General features: G+C 41.3%; 1 protein-coding gene and 1 pseudogene across 1 annotated transcript; both read right to left on the bottom strand.

Annotated features, from left to right (window-relative positions):
* Positions 1–1015: 1015 nt before the first annotated feature.
* LOC107826417 (fatty acyl-CoA reductase 3-like) lies at positions 1016–18012 on the bottom strand (annotated as a pseudogene).
* Positions 9634–12020, bottom strand: LOC107819278 (fatty acyl-CoA reductase 3-like). The gene is made up of 6 exons (XM_075238676.1): positions 11299–12020; positions 11053–11214; positions 10879–10960; positions 10485–10754; positions 10195–10322; positions 9634–10076 (listed from the first exon to the last, which is right to left on the bottom strand). The coding sequence occupies exons 1-6, from the start codon at positions 11319–11321 to the stop codon at positions 9929–9931; spliced, it is 813 nt and encodes a 270-aa protein (XP_075094777.1). The 5' UTR covers positions 11322–12020; the 3' UTR covers positions 9634–9928.
* Positions 18013–21558: the final 3546 nt, after the last annotated feature.

The following is a 21558-nucleotide window of genomic DNA, read 5'->3' on the forward strand; positions in this document are numbered from 1 at the left end:
TGTGTATTTTTAAATAGTTAGTTGTTAAAATTATATTTTCATTTCATTATTCCGCAAATATTAGGCTTACCTAGTTGTAGAGACTAGGTGCCGTCACGATATCATACGGATGGGAAATTTGGGTCGTGACATAATCATGCTGAGATAATTGCTATTCATGAAGCAAGTCGAGAATGTGTATGATTGAGGTCTATAATACATCTTATTAGAGACAAATGTAGTTTGACGTGTAACAAACTACCCACAATTTTGTATGAAGACAATGCAACATGCATAGCCCAATTCAAGGGAGGATTCACAAAAGGAGATAGGACAAAGCACATTTCACCATAGTTATTTTTCACACCTAATCTTCAAAAGAATGGTGATATCAATGTTCAACAAGTTCGTTCAAATGATAATTTGGCTGATATGTTCACTAAGGCATTTCCAACCTCAACATTTGAAAAGCTGATATACAAGATTGGAATGCGTCGTCTTTGAGATATTAAGTGATGTTTTCTTCAGGGGGAGTAACTACGCGCTGCACTCTTGTTTCCTTAACCAAGGTTTTGTCCCACTGGCTTTTCTTGGTAAGGTTTTTAACGAGGCAGCAAGTAATGCGTATTACATATAACTATGTACTATTTTCAAGTAAAATCTTAGTAAAGCATATTTATTTTACATGGACATCCAAGGGGGAGTGTTGTGAATAATTTAAGATAGTGGATGCCCATGTTGCTATGGAGACTTTTTAGGCTTATAAATAGCCTTGTATTCTGATGGAATGCAAGATCACTCTTTAGGCTTATAAATAGCCTTGTATTCTGATGGAAAAATTGCACACATAAGAGAAAGAAAGAAAAAAGTTCTCTCATCCCTTATATAATTTCTATTCTTGTTACTTTATTTGATACATTGATTTTATTTTATAACATCCTTCAATTTCTTTACATTTAATAATGACAATATATTCTTGAACTGACGTAGTCACTTACAAAACTACATAATGGAATTTAAGCAGCGCAAACACAGCTTTATACGGTAAGCAAAATAGCTAGCATATTAGCCTCCTTTATTTAGAATCAATACTGTTTCTGGAACTAACGTAGTTACTTAAAAAACTACAAAATGGAATTTAAGCAGCAACACAGCTTTAAGCAGAGTGGCATACTAGCCTTCTTTATTCGCGTAATTCTTCCTTCTTAGAAAATGTACTTCACTAATCCGGGAATATGAATTTCCTTGAAGTATTGTTCCCACTGAATAGTTGTTGGATCAAAATTAAACGTATCATCTGCATTACTTTCTCTTGTTATCATTTGCAACATTTCAACATTGGAATCATTGAAACTGATAAAACAACAGCGGTAATTTGGTATTAGAATATCAATTAAGCACTAAGTTTGATTATTAATAAATACTTAAAAACTGTTAACTATTTGGATGTGTTAATATAAAAAATACTCACACTCCTTTGAAGAACAGGTAGGGCTTGTAGAGTTCAGCTAGTCGAATGGCACGATTGATCTTTCTTTCTAAGTTTGAATGCAAGGTTTTAAAATATTGGCAAAGTATCAAGTTTGCCAACTTTAATATCTGAAACATGTTAAAATATAAACTTAACCAGTGGTAGACTATTAATGCTGAAGTGCATGCCAATATTCATGTATATAAACACACCTCTATATTCTTTTTTGTACGTATCTCTCTTGCCTAAGTTTCAGAGTTTTTTGTAAGAAGATATTATTATGAAAACTAACCATTAATAATGACTTGTAGTGGATTGCTATGTATTTGTGAAGGCTAGCCATGCTATCCAGTAAATGAAATTTCTTCACTTTGACCGGCTTCCCTCTTTCATCAATCCACGGATTCTTCTTGAAGTGATCAACGAAAACTTGTACAATATCACCCATATTTAGTTGATTACTCCTAGAGGAGCTAATATGGTAAACAGTTGTATGGGAAGAACGGTTTCTATGGGCTACCATAGCCGCGATGATTGAGTTCACTACCATATCAGCTGGAATCTAGGCAAGATAACATTAAGGAAGTTAAATACTTGGGAACCCCAAGTGTAGATGAGCTAATTAAGACCAGCTCAGTTGGGCATTTCAATATAACATAAGGTATACACAGTACATGTACACATACCATATCTATTATCGATTCTTTATCTCCCATCGTAATAGTCTGTTTTCCTTTACCATAGCCAACAATGAAGGTGTCCGTGGTTCTGTGGGAAGGAAGAATCAGATTCGCTTCGCTAAGACTTATTCTTCTTTGCATAAATGGGGATGTGTGTGTGCATATATGTATATATTATACCTCATTCCTTCAATCCATCCTGGGAATGGTTCCTTGTAGGTGCTTAATATAACTGTTGGCCTTAGGATTATGAGTTGGAGGTCCTCCTTTAAGTGTCCTAAAAGCATCTCTCCCATTGCTTTTGTGAAGGTGTATGGGTTTGGCCATCCATGCATCTTTGCCCTGAACAATCATAGTTCTCGTGAAAGGTGGGATAAATCTTCAAAAGAAAAGTGAGACTGATTTTATGAAACAACGTTTAATTACCTCTCAATACCTAGAACTCTCATAGCTAAAGTTACTTATTTTTCAGTGGCATTCCTAGCTTGAAGGTCCTTTAGTTTCTCCTCTACCAACTTATGCTCTGCGTCTATGTCTAAGTGAGATCCTCCATTAAGCGTCTCACCATAGTGCAATGGCTTCTCTTGTATCAATCCTTCCTTTACCCCACAAACATAGGCTGGATTAAAGAATCATGAGTCTTGTCATGGGCTGCTTTCCATCATCGACCCATGACCCCTTGGACGCGCCCCGTGACGTCCCGGCAAGCCTCCCAATGCCTAGCGCCACGGTCGGCCCCGTGGTCTCGGCAGCGCCAAGTGACAAGCGAGCATGCGCCTCTGTCGCCCCACCGATAATCAATGCCAGCGCCCAGCGGCTGGCCAATGCCATCAGTGCCGCGCGCACCGACAATGCCGCGCGCACAAATCATCATGTTGCCATCAGCACCGCACACCCAGACAGTGCCCCGCGTGCAGACCCAATGCCAAGCACCAGCGCCCAGCCGCTGGCAGATCCAAATAGTGCCGCACGCGCCCACAGTAATGCGCGCGCAGACCCTGCTGCTCAAGACAAAGTTGCTGCCATCGGACTTGCTTCCATAGAAGACTAAGTCCTTTTCATTGTAATTATAGAGTAGTTTTACTTCATTCATTTTCAGTGTGCTTCTACAGCTTTCTTAGGTCAACTCATGTAACTTTGGTTTATTTTTTTAAGCATTATTAAGGGGGACCAAAGCATTCAAACATTCAAGCATTCAAACAATTCTCTGTACTGGTGTCTCTCCCCCCCGACACCGCATTTCATCTTGTAATAGCTTTCATCATCATCAATACAATCATCAGTTGCTCATTTTCCGCTGCTCAATTGCTCATGACATTGGCTTTCCCGTACGGCACTGACAATCTAGTCTAGCGTACGGCGAGGGCCTCAGTTGGCGCATAGCAACCGCACTGACATCGGTTGCTTAGCCTTACGACGCCCTTCCAAGGAACCTCAGGAAGGCACCCGTAACAGTTGGTATCAGAGCCTAGGCTCGACATCGGACGAGGGAACTCATTGGCATCATCATCACCATTTCTGACCAAGGTGAATCACGGGGATCGCATCACGACCCTAGAAGAGACGGTTGACGCATTACGGCCCATCGTGGATACGTTGCCTGATCTAAAAACCAGCCTAGTGCAAAGGTTGGACGACCTGGACCGCAGAATGCGGCAGGCCGAAAATGACATAGCAAACATCAGTCAAGACTCTGAGGAAGACCGGCAAACGGCTGCCGTCGAGGCAACCAAAATTCATGGCCAATTCGAGGACCTCCAACAGGAGCGTGCCGAGGATTTAGCCCATCGGGAACTAGAGGCAGACAGACTGACAGTCATGCAGCAAACCATAGACAACTTGACAGGCCAGCTCAATGTTGTCAATGCTGCCCTTCAAAGCCTGCTCAAAGGAGGCGAAAACCACATCAGGGGTGCCATGAACATTGCCCCCATGCCACAAAAGCTGAAAATTCCTGAGCCCAAGCCATACAACGGAGCCCGGGATGCTAAAGAAGTGGAAAACTTCATCTTCGACATCGAACAATACTTCGATGCTGTTGGACATTTGGAAGAATCCAAAAAGGTAGCAACTGCTGCCATGTATCTTCAAGGCGATGCAAAACTCTGGTGGCGAGTCAAATACGAAGCCATCAGGGCCGGTGAAGATACTCTCCAGACATGGACAGAACTGAAGGCCGCCATACGCCTGCAGTTCTTCCCCGAAAATGTGGAATACAATGCACGAAGAAAGTTGCGTGAACTCCGCCACACCAGGTCGGTGCGGGACTACATGCGTGAATTCTCCGCACTCATGCTAAACATACGGGATATGGGGGACAAAGACAAACTGTTCGCGTTCATAGAAGGTTTGAAACCTCATGCTCGTATGGAACTGCAAAGACAACGGGTAGATACCCTGCCCAAGGCCATTCAAGCTGCAGAGTGCCTTGGGGATTATCAGTTGGAAACTCAGAAGGATAGGCCCCAGCCGCCTATCCGAGGGGGATACAATGGGAGCCAACCTAGCAACGGTGGTCCCAACAGAAATGGAGGAGATCGAGGTGCATCCAAATCCAAGACTCCTTCCTCAAGCAGTAACACTACTGCATCAGTCAACAACCATCAGGGGAGAAAGCCCCCATCAGAATGCCGTCATTGCGGCGGGGAACATTGGAACAATCAATGACCCAATACACAAGTCAATGCTCAACAAACTGTTGACGATGACGGGACAGATACCGACGACTCAGACGGCGCCGATCAAGTAGGTGCCTTCAACGCATTTGTCGGCTCCATTCATGATACCTTGGCGGGAACCAGTACTGGCAACCCCAAGAAGAAAGCATTCCCAATCGACAAGAAAGGGAAAGGAAAGGCGAACGAGAGGCCTCCCACATCACAAAAGAGGACCTTAATGTTCGTTGACATGAAAGTAAACGGCAGACCTATTCGGGCATTGATAGACACGGGTGCTAGCCACAACTACCTGGCCTCAACTCAGGTGCAACGCCTCGGTCTAGCATTGCAAAAATGCAAGGGTCGTGTCAAGGCTATCAACTCTCCATCTCAGCAAGTGAGTGGAATAGCCAAAGAAGCGCCAATCCAGCTTGGCCCATACAAGGGAATATTCGACCTACGCATAGCTATCATCGATGACTTCGAACTGATAGTGGGATTGGAATTTCTCAGGCAGACCAACACCATCCCAGTACCATATGCCAACATGCTCCTAATGATGGGAGACAACGGGGCCAAACCCCACACCATACCGTGCATATCCAAGAAGATGGCCGCTGGAAACATCACGGCCATGCAGTTTAAGGAGGGAACCAACAGACCTGAACCCACAGTTCCGGCTGCCCTCAACATCATCAAACAGGCATCACATCATCGGGGTCCAACAGCTCATGGCGCCCCTCATTGTGTGAAGACTTGCCAAGCATTCCCAAAGGCCAAGTCGGATCACCCAGCACAAGCGGGACTCTTGGAGCCGCTACCTGTCCCACAGAGACCTTGGGAAAGCATTTCCCTGAATTTCATCACAGGATTACCCAAGGTCGGAAATCATGCAACCATCATGGTGGTAGTAGACCTATTTTCCAAGTATGCTACCTTCATCGCAGCCCCACAGAACATGTCGGCAGAAGAAACAGCTCGACTCTTCTTCTCCCATATTGTCAAACATTGGGGTATGCCCAGCAACATCATCAGTGACTGCGACCCACGCTTCACTAGCAAGTTTTGGACCCAACTCTTCAGTTGCCTCGGATCCAAATTGAGTTACAACTCAAACTATCATCATCAGCAAACACATGATCAAACAGACCGGTTCAATGACATGCTGGAGGAATATCTCCGCCAATTTGCTACCGGGTCACAAACACATTGGGTGAAGCTTCTGGATGCTGCTCAGCTGTGTTTCAATTCACAAAAGTGCGCCCATACAAACAAAAGCGCTTTTGAAATTGTTACCGGACAGCAACCGCTACTCCCACATAATGTGAATGCACCAACCATACCATCATCTCATCGAGCTGCCAGTTTCTCTACAGAATGGGAACAAACTTTGAAGATAGTGCGGAGCTATCTTGTCAGGGCCCAAGACAGGGCAACGAGGTATGCCGAACAAAACCGTCACTTTGCCCAACATCAAGCAGGGGACAAAGTGATGGTAAAAACCCCGAGGCGGAACTTGTTTGCAAAGAGGACCCAAGATCCTCGCCTATTGCCAAGCTACATCGGGCCTTTTTCCATTGAAAGGCGCATCGGGAAATCCACATACCAGCTGAACACACCAGCCTGGTGGAAAATCCATCCAGTCTTCCATGTCAGCCGCCTCAGGCCACTTCAGAAATGCATGGAAGATCATTCAGAAAGACATCTCACAGCACCGAGGGGAACAGACCTCCCAGCCATCAAGAGCCTGACCAACCATCATCATCCTGCAGGTAAGGCTCCGAGGACGTCGCCAACTCAGGTGGGGGAGAATGTCATGGGCTGCTTTCCATCATCGACCCATGACCCCTTGGACGCATCCCGTGGCGTCCCGGCAAGCCTCCCAACGCCTAGCGCCACGGTCGGCCCCGTGGTCTCGGCAGCGCCAAGTGACAAGCGAGCATGCGCCTCTGTCGCCCCACCGATAATCAATGCCAGCGCCCAGCGGCTGGCCAATGCCATCAGTGCCGCGCGCACCGACAATGCCGCGCGCACAAATCATCCTGTTGCCATCAGCACCGCACACCCAGACAGTGCCCCGCACGCAGACCCAATGCCAAGCACCAGCGCCCAGCCGCTGGCAGATCCAAATAGTGCCGCACGCGCCCACAGCAATGCGCGCGCAGACCCTGCTGCTCAAGACAAAGTTGCTGCCATCGGACTTGCTTCCATAGAAGATTAAGTCCTTTTCATTGTAATTATAGAGTAGTTTTACTTCATTCATTTTCAGTGTGCTTCTACAGCTTTCTTAGGTCAACTCATGTAACTTTGGTTTATTTTTTTTAAGCATTATTAAGGGGGACCAAAGCATTCAAACATTCAAGCATTCAAATAATTCTCTGTACTGGTGTCTCTCCCCCCCGACACCGCATTTCATCTTGTAATAACTTTCATCATCATCAATACAATCATCAGTTGCTCATTTTCCGCTGCTCAATTGCTCACGACATTGGCTTTCCCGTACGGCACTGACAATCTAGTCTAGCGTACGGCGAGGGCCTCAGTTGGCGCATAGCAACCACACTGACATCGGTTGCTTAGCCTTACGACGCCCTTCCAAGGAACCTCAGGAAGGCGCCGCGTAACAGTCTTTATGCTAAAGTCAATACGCCCAAATTCATGATTAGTAAAATTGGTTAAATAATATGGAGCTGACCTGTGCTAATATGGAGAAGCATATTTACGTTTGAGCACTGTTTGGAAAACTTAAGAATATTCAAGGCACCCAGTGTATTGATCCTTATTGCAGTATCATATCTGCAATTAAGCATGGAGTAGGTTATTCTTTTTCTTTTATTTTTTTAAGGTAAAAGATTGTTACTTCTATTAGTACCTTTCATCAAAACTAGTTGTAGCAGCTGAGTTTACAAATAAGTCGATTTCTCTGCGCATCTCATCTTTCAGCTCAGAATTTATCCTCAAATTATCACAAGCTATATCACCAGCAACTGGGAAAACTCTGTCTTCTATAAGGGAGGGTAGGTCGGCACCCAACTTTTCCCTTAGAATTCTGAACAGATCCGTCTTTATGACCTGCACTTAAAACATATTCTTTAACTGATCACATCGAGCTTTGAACTCTGATAATCTTGAATTCTCATGGACTAGAGTTGTAGTCTAATGTGATGACTACGATCATATATATATATATATAGTAGTTTAGTAGTTTGGTAGTACCTCATTGTTAAAACGTTCTTTAGCTGAAATTGAATCTGGAGCTCTAATTAGCAAGTAGAGCTTCTTCACATTTGGCTGGACGCGGAGTATCTTCTCAATGAGAACTACATTAATATATATATATATATATATATATATATATATATATATATATATAACAAAAGCACTGTTAGTGCAACCTATATATAGTAGAGAGAATTTGATTTTTTTTTCATAAATTCACGGATTCATGATGTAAATGAGTATGAAATCATGAAATATAATCAATATAGGATAAGGAACACTTACCCTAATATTTTCCCGTAAAAATCCCCCAAGAACCATGCTCCAAAAATCCAAAACGAAATGAAGGAAATGACCATTTTTGGTCCTTAAGTTTCTGTCCATCCGTCACTAAAAGTTCATTTTCCGTCACTAAAAGTCTATTTTCCGTCACTAAAAGTCCACACAAAAATTTGCTTGTACCAGCCTTCATTCAATCGATCATAACTTTATGTACAAATGTCCAAATGATGAATGATTTAACTTTCTGGAAACTAGAATCAAAAGACTACAACTTTCATGTTTTGATAATTTTCTGATTCCTTATGAATTGCGAGATATAAGTTTTCTAAGTTGGCTCCACACACCAGAAATTTCTGGCGAACAGCTCTACAACAGAAATTTCCAACAACCCTCTTTGTCCGATATCCATTCCGTTTACCTTCCGAAATCCACCCGAAACCCTCAGGACCTTAACCAAATATACCAACATGTCCTAAAATACAATACGAACTTAGTTGAGGCTTTAAACCACGCCAAACAACGCCGAAATTATGAATCGCACATCAAATCGAATTATGAGTTTTCAAATCTTCCAACTTCTATATTTTGCGCCGAAACGTATCAAATCAATTTCGATTGACCTCAAATTTTGCACACAAGTCATAAATGACATAACGGAGCTATAAAAATTTTCAGAACTGGATTCCGATCCCGATATCACAAAGTCAACCATCGGTCAAACTTCCCAAAAATTCATCTTTCGCCATTTCAAGCATAATTCCTCTACAGACCACCAAATAATTTTTTGAAAACGCCTCTAAGTCCATAATCACCATACGGAGCTATTGACATCATCAAAATTCTATTCCGGAGTCGTTTACTCAAAAGTCAACTCTCCGGTCAACTCTTTCCATTTTAGCTTCTAAATAAGGATTGTTCTTTTAATTTAATTCCGAATCTTTAGTAAATCAAACTCGACCACACCCACGGGTCATAATACATATTGTGAAGCTGCTCGAGACCTTAAGCCACTGAACTGGCGTTAATTCTGAAAGAGAAGTAAAGCGAATGATGTGTGACAGAGCTAACATGCGCAGGTGGGTGTTACTATCACTGCCGTTGATGATACTCGTCTGTTTATTGCGGAAGGGAATTCAAAAAAAATAAATATAAAAAGAATTTAAGAGGATTCAACACTTAATATATATACATGAAAAGAAAATTAACCTTATATATACTGTGTAATTTTTGGCGAAGGGAGCTGAAACCCCTTCCGCTACCTTGCTCTGCCACGGGTGCCATTGATATATGGTACTGTTTAATTTTTATTGTGGATACATATATATGTACAAGAAAAAACACAATCTTTGAGTTCAGTTTGCTGGTGGCAATAGTTATCAATCATTTTTGTGAAATAGCAAAAATAGTCCTTCAATTTCTTTACATATAATAATGCCAATATTTTCTTGATGGAATTTAAGCAGCGCAAACACAGATTTCTACGGTAAGCAAAGTAGCATATTAGCCTCCTTTATTTAGAATCAATACTGTTTCTGGAACTAACGTAGTTACTTAAAAAACTACAAAATGGAATTTAAGCAGCAACACAGCTTTAAGCAGAGTGGCATACTAGCCTTCTTTATTCGCGTAATTCTTCCTTCTTAGAAAATGTACTTCACTAATCCGGGAATATGAATTTCCTTGAAGTATTGTTCCCACTGAATAGTTGTTGGATCAAAATTAAACGTATCATCTGCATTACTTTCTCTTGTTATCATTTGCAACATTTCAACATTGGAATCATTGAAACTGATAAAACAACAGCGGTAATTTGGTATTAGAATATCAATTAAGCACTAAGTTTGATTATTAATAAATACTTAAAAACTGTTAACTATTTGGATGTGTTAATATAAAAAATACTCACATTCCTTTGAAGAACAGGTAGGGCTTGTAGAGTTCAGCTAGTCGAATGGCACGATTGATCTTTCTTTCTAAGTTTGAATGCAAGGTTTTAAAATATTGGCAAAGTATCAAGTTTGCCAACTTTATTATCTGAAACATGTTAAAATATAAACTTAACCAGTGGTAGACTATTAATGCTGAAGTGCATGCCAATATTCATGTATATAAATACCTCTATATTCTTTTTTGTACGTATCTCTCTTGCCTAAGTTTCAGAGTTTTTTGTAAGAAGATATTATTATGAAAACTAACCATTAATAATGACTTGTAGTGGATTGCTATGTATTTGTGAAGGCTAGCCATGCTATCCAGTAAATGAAATTTCTTCACTTTGACCGGCTTCCCTCTTTCATCAATCCACGGATTCTTCTTGAAGTGATCAACGAAAACTTGTACAATATCACCCATATTTAGTTGATTACTCCTAGAGGAGCTAATATGGTAAACAGTTGTATGGGAAGAACGGTTTCTATGGGCTACCATAGCCGCGATGATTGAGTTCACTACCATATCAGCTGGAATCTAGGCAAGATAACATTAAGGAAGTTAAATACTTGGGAACCCCAAGTGTAGATGAGCTAATTAAGACCAGCTCAGTTGGGCATTTCAATATAACATAAGGTATACACAGTACATGTACACATACCATATCTATTATCGATTCTTTATCTCCCATCGTAATAGTCTGTTTTCCTTTACCATAGCCAACAATGAAGGTGTCCGTGGTTCTGTGGGAAGGAAGAATCAGATTCGCTTCGCTAAGACTTATTCTTCTTTGCATAAATGGGGATGTGTGTGTGCATATATGTATATATTATACCTCATTCCTTCAATCCATCCTGGGAATGGTTCCTTGTAGGTGCTTAATATAACTGTTGGCCTTAGGATTATGAGTTGGAGGTCCTCCTTTAAGTGTCCTAAAAGCATCTCTCCCATTGCTTTTGTGAAGGTGTATGGGTTTGGCCATCCATGCATCTTTGCCCTGAACAATCATAGTTCTCGTGAAAGGTGGGATAAATCGTCAAAAGAAAAGTGAGACTGATTTTATGAAACAACGTTTAATTACCTCTCAATACCTAGAACTCTCATAGCTAAAGTTACTTATTTTTCAGTGGCATTCCTAGCTTGAAGGTCCTTTAGTTTCTCCTCTACCAACTTATGCTCTGCGTCTATGTCTAAGTGAGATCCTCCATTAAGCGTCTCACCATAGTGTAATGACTTCTCTTGTATCAATCCTTCCTTTACCCCACAAACATAGGCTGGATTAAAGAATCATGAGTCTTGTCATGGGCTGCTTTCCATCATCGACCCATGACCCCTTGGACGCGCCCCGTGGCGTCCCGGCAAGCCTCCCAATGCCTAGCGTCATGGTCGGCCCCGTGGTCTCGGCAGCGCCAAGTGACAAGCGAGCATGCGCCTCTGTCGCCCCACCGATAATCAATGCCAGCGCCCAGCGGCTGGCCAATGCCATCAGTGCCGCGCGCACCGACAATGCCGCGCGCACAAATCATCCTGTTGCCATCAGCACCGCACACCCAGACAGTGCCCCGCGCGCAGACCCAATGCCAAGCACCAGCGCCCAGCCGCTGGCAGATCCAAATAGTGCCGCGCGCGCCCACAGCAATGCGCGCGCAGACCCTGCTGCTCAAGACAAAGTTGCTGCCATCGGACTTGCTTCCATAGAAGACTAAGTCCTTTTCATTGTAATTATAGAGTAGTTTTACTTCATTCATTTTCAGTGTGCTTCTACAGCTTTCTTAGGTCAACTCATGTAACTTTGGTTTATTTTTTTAAGCATTATTAAGGGGGACCAAAGCATTCAAACATTCAAGCATTCAAACAATTCTCTGTACTGGTGTCTCCCCCCCGACACCGCATTTCATCTTGTAATAGCTTTCATCATCATCGATACAATCATCAGTTACTCATTTTCCGCTGCTCAATTGCTCACGACATTGGCTTTCCCGTACGGCACTGACAATCTAGTTTAGCGTACGGCGAGGGCCTCAGTTGGCGCATAGCAACCGCACTGACATCGGTTGCTTAGCCTTACGACGCCCTTCCAAGGAACCTCAGGAAGGCGCCGCGTAACAGTTGGTATCAGAGCCTAGGCTCGACATCGGACGAGGGAACTCATTGGCATCATCATCACCATTTCTGACCATGGTGAATCACGGGGATCGCATCACGACCCTAGAAGAGACGGTTGACGCATTACGGCCCATCGTGGATACGTTGCCTGATCTAAAAACCAGCCTAGTGCAAAGGTTGGACGACCTGGACCGCAGAATGCGGCAGGCCGAAAATGACATAGCAAACATTAGTCAAGACTCTGAGGAAGACCGGCAAACGGCTGCCGTCGAGGCAACCAAAATTCATGGCCAATTCGAGGACCTCCAACAGGAGCGTGCCGAGGATTTAGCCCATCGGGAACTAGAGGCAGACAGACTGACAGTCATGCAGCAAACCATAGACAACTTGACAGGCCAGCTCAATGTTGTCAATGCTGCCCTTCAAAGCCTGCTCAAAGGAGGCGAAAACCACATCAGGGGTGCCATGAACATTGCCCCCATGCCACAAAAGCTGAAAATTCCTGAGCCCAAGCCATACAACGGAGCCCGGGATGCTAAAGAAGTGGAAAACTTCATCTTCGACATCGAACAATACTTCGATGCTGTTGGACATTTGGAAGAATCCAAAAAGGTAGCAACTGCTGCCATGTATCTTCAAGGCGATGCAAAACTCTGGTGGCGAGTCAAATACGAAGCCATCAGGGTCGGTGAAGATACTCTCCAGACATGGGCAGAACTGAAGGCCGCCATACGCCTGCAGTTCTTCCCCGAAAATGTGGAATACAATGCACGAAGAAAGTTGCGTGAACTCCGCCACACCAGGTCGGTGCGGGACTACATGCGTGAATTCTCCGCACTCATGCTAAACATACGGGATATGGGGGACAAAGACAAACTGTTCGCGTTCATAGAAGGTTTGAAACCTCATGCTCGTATGGAACTGCAAAGACAACGGGTAGATACCCTGCCCAAGGCCATTCAAGCTGCAGAGTGCCTTGGGGATTATCAGTTGGAAACTCAGAAGGATAGGCCCCAGCCGCCTGTCCGAGGGGGATACAATGGGAGCCAACCTAGCAACGGTGGTCCCAACAGAAACGGAGGAGATCGAGGTGCATCCAAATCCAAGACTCCTTCCTCAAGCAGTAACATTACTGCATCAGTCAACAACCATCAGGGGAGAAAGCCCCCATCAGAATGCCGTCATTGCGGCGGGGAACATTGGAACAATCAATGACCCAATACACAAGTCAATGCTCAACAAACTGTTGACGATGACGGGACAGATACCGACGACTCAGACGGCGCCGATCAAGTAGGTGCCTTCAACGCATTTGTCGGCTCCATTCATGATACCTTGGCGGGAACCAGTACTGGCAACCCCAAGAAGAAAGCATTCCCAATCGACAAGAAAGGGAAAGGAAAGGCGAACGAGAGGCCTCCCACATCACAAAAGAGGACCTTAATGTTCGTTGACATGAAAGTAAACGGCAGACCTATTCGGGCATTGATAGACACGGGTGCTAGCCACAACTACCTGGCCTCAACTCAGGTGCAACGCCTCGGTCTAGCATTGCAAAAATGCAAGGGTCGTGTCAAGGCTATCAACTCTCCATCTCAGCAAGTGAGTGGAATAGCCAAAGAAGCGCCAATCCAGCTTGGCCTATACAAGGGAATATTCGACCTACGCATAGCTATCATCGATGACTTCGAACTGATAGTGGGATTGGAATTCCTCAGGCAGACCAACACCATCCCAGTACCATATGCCAACATGCTCCTAATGATGGGAGACAACGGGGCCAAACCCCACACCATACCGTGCATATCCAAGAAGATGGCCGCTGGAAACATCACGGCCATGCAGTTTAAGGAGGGAACCAACAGACCTGAACCCACAGTTCCGGCTGCCCTCAACATCATCAAACAGGCATCACATCATCGGGGTCCAACAGCTCATGGCGCCCCTCATTGTGTGAAGACTTGCCAAGCATTCCCAAAGGCCAAGTCGGATCACCCAGCACAAGCGGGACTCTTGGAGCCGCTACCTGTCCCACAGAGACCTTGGGAAAGCATTTCCCTGAATTTCATCACAGGATTACCCAAGGTCGGAAATCATGCAACCATCATGGTGGTAGTAGACCTGTTTTCCAAGTATGCTACCTTCATCGCAGCCCCACAGAACATGTCGGCAGAAGAAACAGCTCGACTCTTCTTCTCCCATGTTGTCAAACATTGGGGTATGCCCAGCAACATCATCAGTGACTGCGACCCACGCTTCACTAGCAAGTTTTGGACCCAACTCTTCAGTTGCCTCGGATCCAAATTGAGTTACAACTCAAACCATCATCATCAGCAAACACATGATCAAACAGACCGGTTCAATGACATGCTGGAGGAATATCTCTGCCAATTTGCTACCGGGTCACAAATACATTGGGTGAAGCTTCTGGATGCTGCTCAGCTGTGTTTCAATTCACAAAAGTGCGCCCATACAAACAAAAGCGCTTTTGAAATTGTTACCGGACAGCAACCGCTACTCCCGCATAATGTGAATGCACCAATCATACCATCATCTCATCGAGCTGCCAGTTTCTCTACAGAATGGGAACAAACTTTGAAGATAGTGCGGAGCTATCTTGTCAGGGGCCAAGACAGGGCAACGAGGCATGCCGAACAAAACCGTCACTTTGCCCAACATCAAGCAGGGGACAAAGTGATGGTAAAAACCCCGAGGCAGAACTTGTTTGCAAAGAGGACCCAAGATCCTCGCCTATTGCCAAGCTACATCGGGCCTTTTTCCATTGAAAGGCGCATCGGGAAATCCACATACCAGCTGAACACACCAGCCTGGTGGAAAATCCATCCAGTCTTCCATGTCAGCCGCCTCAGGCCACTTCAGAAATGCATGGAAGATCATTCAGAAAGACATCTCACAGCACCGAGGGGAACAGACCTCCCAGCCATCAAGAGCCTGACCAACCATCATCATCCTGCAGGTAAGGCTCCGAGGACGTCGCCAACTCAGGTGGGGGAGAATGTCATGGGCTGCTTTCCATCATCGACCCATGACCCCTTGGACGCGTCCCGTGGCGTCCCGGCAAGCCTCCCAACGCCTAGCGCCACGGTCGGCCCCGTGGTCTCGGCAGCGCCAAGTGACAAGCGAGCATGCGCCTTTGTCGCCCCACCGATAATCAATGCCAGCGCCCAGCGGCCGGCCAATGCCATCAGTGCCGCGCGCACCGACAATGCCGCGCGCACAAATCATCCTGTTGCCATCAGCACCGCACACCCAGACAGTGCCCCGCGCGCAGACCCAATGCCAAGCACCAGCGCCCAGCCGCTGGCAGATCCAAATAGTGCCGCACGCGCCCACAGCAATGCGCGCGCAGACCCTGCTGCTCAAGACAAAGTTGCTGCCATCGGACTTGCTTCCATAGAAGACTAAGTCCTTTTCATTGTAATTATAGAGTAGTTTTACTTCATTCATTTTCAGTGTGCTTCTACAGCTTTCTTAGGTCAACTCATGTAACTTTGGTTTATTTTTTTAAGCATTATTAAGGGGGACCAAAGCATTCAAACATTCAAGCATTCAAACAATTCTCTGTACTGGTGTCTCTCCCCCCCGACACCGCATTTCATCTTGTAATAGCTTTCATTATCATCAATACAATCATCAGTTGCTCATTTTCCGCTGCTCAATTGCTCACGACATTGGCTTTCCCGTACGGCACTGACAATCTAGTCTAGCGTACGGCGAGGGCCTCAGTTGGCGCATAGCAACCGCACTGACATCGGTTGCTTAGCCTTACGACGCCCTTCCAAGGAACCTCAGGAAGGCGCCGCGTAACAGTCTTTATGCTAAAGTCAATACGCCCAAATTCATGATTAGGAAAATTGGTTAAATAATATGGAGCTGACCTGTGCTAATATGGAGAAGCATATTTACGTTTGAGCACTGTTTGGAAAACTTAAGAATATTCAAGGCACCCAGTGTATTGATCCTTATTGCAGTATCATATCTGCAATTAAGCATGGAGTAGGTTATTCTTTTTCTTTTATTTTTTTAAGGTAAAAGATTGTTACTTCTATTAGTACCTTTCATCAAAACTAGTTGTAGCAGCTGAGTTTACAAATAAGTCGATTTCTCTGCGCATCTCATCTTTCAGCTCAGAATTTATCCTCAAATTATCACAAGCTATATCACCAGCAACTGGGAAAACTCTGTCTTCTATAAGGGAGGGTAGGTCGGCACCCAACTTTTCCCTTAGAATTCTGAACAGATCCGTCTTTATGACCTGCACTTAAAACATATTCTTTAACTGATCACATCGAGCTTTGAACTCTGATAATCTTGAATTCTCATGGACTAGAGTTGTAGTCTAATGTGATGACTACGATCATATATATATATATATAGTAGTTTGGTAGTACCTCATTGTTAAAACGTTCTTTAGCTGAAATTGAATCTGGAGCTCTAATTAGCAAGTAGAGCTTCTTCACATTTGGCTGGACGCGGAGTATCTTCTCAATGAGAACTACATTAATATATATATATATATATATATATATATATATATATATATATATAACAAAAGCACTGTTAGTGCAACCTATATATAGTAGAGAGAAAGTGATAGAGAAAGTACTCTTTGCTAGGTAGCCAGTTGCGCCAGTGATGAAAATGGTCTTGCCCTCCAGAAACTGATTAATGCAGCTCGATTCCATGTCCATTGGAAGTGAGGAAATTTATGGAGGTTAAATCTTTATGCAAAAGATAATATCACCTGGAGTTTTAGTTATTCAACCAGACTGCAAGCTAAGCTATCTATTCAGCAACAAATTTTAGCCCTGTCCAAATATATTAATTACCAGATGGCACATTATATAAGGACACATGAAACATTTCAAGCATTAATTAAGTATGAAAGATATCTAATTCCACATGGTGCAAATGAAGTTTCCAAATTTGGTGGAGATATTATTGATCAAGAAATTAGTGCTGTGAATGTGATTCATGAGCTGTTGCAATCTTTGGAAGAAAAGAGACGTAAGGAGGCGATGACATCTTTTAGTAAATAAAAAAGGCAGTCCAGTGCACTAATCTCCCGCTATGCGTGAGGTCCGGAGAAGTGTCGGACCACAAAGGTCTATTGTATGCGATCTTACCTTATATTTCTACCAGAGGCTGTTTCTACGGACCTCCTGGTCACATGGCAGCAACTTTTTAAATAGATTTGCTAGAATTATGAAAAGATGTTTTCAATAGACACATTATCAACAACATAAGGTACTCTATAGGTCAGATTTCTAGTTTAGGTGTTTAAATGAAAAATCATAACAACTTTAAGGGGTTGTCCATGTATTATGCCTTAAATAATAGTGCTCTAATTATAAAGTGATTATTTACATTTTACATGTCTTTTACAATTTTATAATTTAACACTTAAACAATACTTTTCTAAAATAATTTGGCCAAATAAAATATAAGCTAATCTCCTAAAGTACCTTCTTTTGGAACTTTGTGAGTAAATTTTATGGATGGTCATTTAGCTTTGTGTTCATTACCCTAAAGTCATTTTTTTTTTGGTTACATAAAAGTCATTCAACCTTGTGTTCATTACCCAAAAGTCACTTTTCTTTCTTATGTTACACAAAAATTATTTTATTATGCTCTAGTTATCACAATAGTCAATTTGATCAGATTTTATAAAACTCACACCTAAAAACTTGGCATTATAAATCCTCTCATTATGTAATACCTTATATATTATATACTATATAATATATTTTTACCTAGGTATTTTACTTATAGTTAAAATGGCTTTATATTATTTTATTATTATTTTATAATAAATTCGTACATTTAATTTTGTCGTAGAATATTCAAACATGAACATATATTGAAGCATAAAAACGACAAAAAATATTTATTTTTAATATTTATTTGAAATAATAAGAACGGATTTAGTTAACAAATGATAGTATTTTATAGTTAGTAAAACTTTCAAAAAAATTCAAGATATTTGTGCTTAATATTAAGTCTTTTAAAGCTTTTATCTGTTAATATTATTTTTAAAAATATTAATTTGATGTGTCAGTGTGCTAAATGTGGATATTTTCTTCATTTGATTAACGAATATAGCTTGACTGATAAATCTGTGAGATTTAATTTTATAAATTTTGTTTAAAATATTTTATTAGGTATGGTTAAGAATATTGACGTGAGATTTATTTATAGTAATATTACTAACAAATTTAATAATCCTACCTCTATATCTTGAAAATTAACGTTAAGAAAAAATTAAATGTCAAATATATTATAAAAATAATAAATCATATAATATTAAGTTATTTTAATTATAAGTAAAATATTTAGGTAAAAATATATTATACAGTATATATAATATAAAAGGTATTACATAAATCGGAGCATTTATAATGTCAAGGGTATAATGGACTTTTCAGGTAAAAGTTGTATAAATCAAAGTGACTATTGTGATAACTAGAGCATAGTAAAATAATTTTTGTGTAACAAAAGAAAGAAAAATAACTTTTGGGTAATGAACACAAAGTTGAATGACTTTTATGTAACAAAAAAAGAAAAATGACTTTAGAGTAATGAACACAAAGTTGAATGACCACCCACAAAATTTACTCGAACTTTGTTTGACAAAAATTTGCTAAAAATATCTACTATTTTATGGAAAGAAAAATAGTAGAAAATCAAGGAAGGAATATTTTCTAAAGCTGAGTATGAAAAAATGGGTGTACTATAATAATAAAGAAGAATATGGTCGATCGCCTGTGAAAAAAGAAGATGGAGGGAAGAAAAAACTTAATTTTCAAAATAGTAAAAACATTAACTTAATATGAGATAACCTAAGGCAATAAAACAGAACTCTCTACGTTCAAAATTTTTAATCTACATACATCTCAACAAAATAAACTCATCACTTATAATGGATAAAAAATTCAACAAAAATTAAATCTCAATATCTCATGAGATGAAAAGTACTGCATGCATGTGCCCACGTAATAAATTTATGTAAACCAAGTGGGATTCTTTCAACAAAGCTCTCTTTTATTCTTTCTAACTAATATATAATTGCAAAGTTCCTAAAAAGCTTACTACTACATTATTAAATCCGCTCAGATTACATTATCAACCTTGTGAAAATTTATTAGAGTGCAAAACTTCACAAACGAACCCCATGTTAAGCTTAAACCAGCGTCCTAATTTTATTTTATTTTTTTTCATTTCAAAAGAAATGCTAATTTTAAAGGACAACATAGTGCACAATGCATCCCGCAAGCGCCGCACCCCAAAGGATGTGATGTAGACAGCATACTCTAATGCAAGGATTAGTAGCTATATCCACGGCTCGAACCCGTGACCTATAGTTTGTCACTTCAAAAATTAAAATAAAAAATTTGTTTTAAACCAGCAAAACTTAAGAATCAAAATGAGTTCAAATCAGAACAAGGAAACAAGAATGAACCTTTAACTTAACGATATATGAAGTTAGACACTTTGCGAAAGATGCCAAGAATCTCAACGCGGGAAGCTTTTTTTTTTTGTGTGGGGTTTAGATCCGAAATATCCTCAGACTTAAATAGGGAGCAAGGAAGAAAGACAACCATTGATCAAAAATATTAATTTCATGGCTATCCTTCACTCATACTTCAATTCTCTTCGTTAATGCTTCGACAAGAGTGGGAGAAAATTTGGTATATGAAGCCTCAGAAAATGATAGAGACCAAAAGTTGGTAAAGAAAGGTTGTTCATATCTCAAAAATACTCTAGGTATCTGAATTTAAGAAGATAATGTTTTTTTTTGTTGCGATTTTCTCAATAAATATGTAAACTAAGAAAAAAACAATGAAATTAAATTGATCGAATAAGTGAAAAAATGAGGTAATTAGGAAAAGGATGGTTAAATATTGGGTTTGTAAACATGGCGGTCGCGATGGTAGTGATTGTGGTGGTTGTGATAATAGTGATTGGTGTGATGATTGTAAATGGTGGCTTGTAAAGGTGATGGCTAAAATATGGCCATTGACGACAGTGGTGGTTGAGAATAGTGGTTGAGAATAGTGGTTGTGAACGGTGGTAGTCGATAGTGGTAGGCAACGACGGTATCGATGGATGGAGTTGCAAAAATCCTTAAATATGGATAGTGTATATGCCAAAATATGTCCTAAGGATATTCAGCGTAATACGGCATTAAGAAAAGAGTTGGTCGAGCTCGACCAGGAAGAAGCAAGATTCCTGGCCGAGATGTCAACCATAACCGAGGTCGAGCATCGTGTAAAGAACAGTAACGGCTAGTTTTTAAAATAAGATATTAAAGAGTGAATATTCCCTGCATTTGTACTATTATGGTTAACTAGGGATATATGTCAAAGATATAAGGGAAAAAGAAAAGGGAATAGGGGCATGTAATATTCATTTTGATAAGAACACTATTCAGGAGAAGATTCTCTCTCTCTTGAAAGAATACAAAGATTACCTTTTTATCAAGATTCTTGCTCATATTATTCCACATCTTTTCACTAGATCCGATGATTGATCAAGTAAATCTTGGATCAATCTGTCATTCATCATTGTCGGGAGAAACATTCATCAAATCCATCTATTATTGGGTGAATCATTTCTCATATTTACTTAAATGTCATTTATTATTATTTATTACTAGTTGCACCTCCATTATTACTCACACTTTAAGAATATTTTATACTTATTATCATCAATATTTTACGGGATTTGTCCCCATCTCCCACACGTTTTCAAGACTTGCATCTAGAGTTATTATATTTAACTAGATTTAACTCATTATTACATTAATTTAATATATTAGCCGAAAGTTACACTTTTTGGATAAATAATTTGGTGCCGTCTGTGAGGATTTTCTAGTTAAATCTTTTAGTTTCTTCTAGATCTACAATCGACACTGGTTACTAACGTAAAGAAAAAAAACAAAGCAAGAACCTTTTTCTCTCTACATGCATAGATCTAATATGGCAGGTAACAGAGAAGAAAAAACGAGAATAATGAGTGACCTCCCAATCAACCTCATGAACATCATCCACGAGATCTCTGAAGCAGTGGACGAGGACACGACGCCCAATGCCTATCCTAGGCGAGGTGGATCATCCCTTCCCCACCGCAGCATCACAAAATCTCTTGGTAAGACAACCTCCACATACGTGGGAGAGAAGGTGCCACCAACGATAAAGAATCTCCTTGACGCTTG

This window comes from Nicotiana tabacum, chromosome 19, assembly GCF_000715075.1.
Source record: "Nicotiana tabacum cultivar K326 chromosome 19, ASM71507v2, whole genome shotgun sequence".
Classification (NCBI taxonomy): domain Eukaryota; kingdom Viridiplantae; phylum Streptophyta; class Magnoliopsida; order Solanales; family Solanaceae; genus Nicotiana; species Nicotiana tabacum.

What these genes read in the sequence shown, in the direction of transcription:
- LOC107819278 (XM_075238676.1), bottom strand. Translation starts at nt 11,321, where the DNA reads ATGAGAGTTCTAGGTATTGAGAG. An exon ending in AGAGTTCTAGGTATTGAGAG is followed by an intron (nt 11,215 to 11,298) that starts GTAATTAAACGT and finishes ATGATTGTTCAG; the next exon opens with GGCAAAGATGCATGGATGGC. An exon ending in TACCTGTTCTTCAAAGGAAT is followed by an intron (nt 10,077 to 10,194) that starts GTGAGTATTTTT and finishes TTGTTTTATCAG; the next exon opens with TTTCAATGATTCCAATGTTG.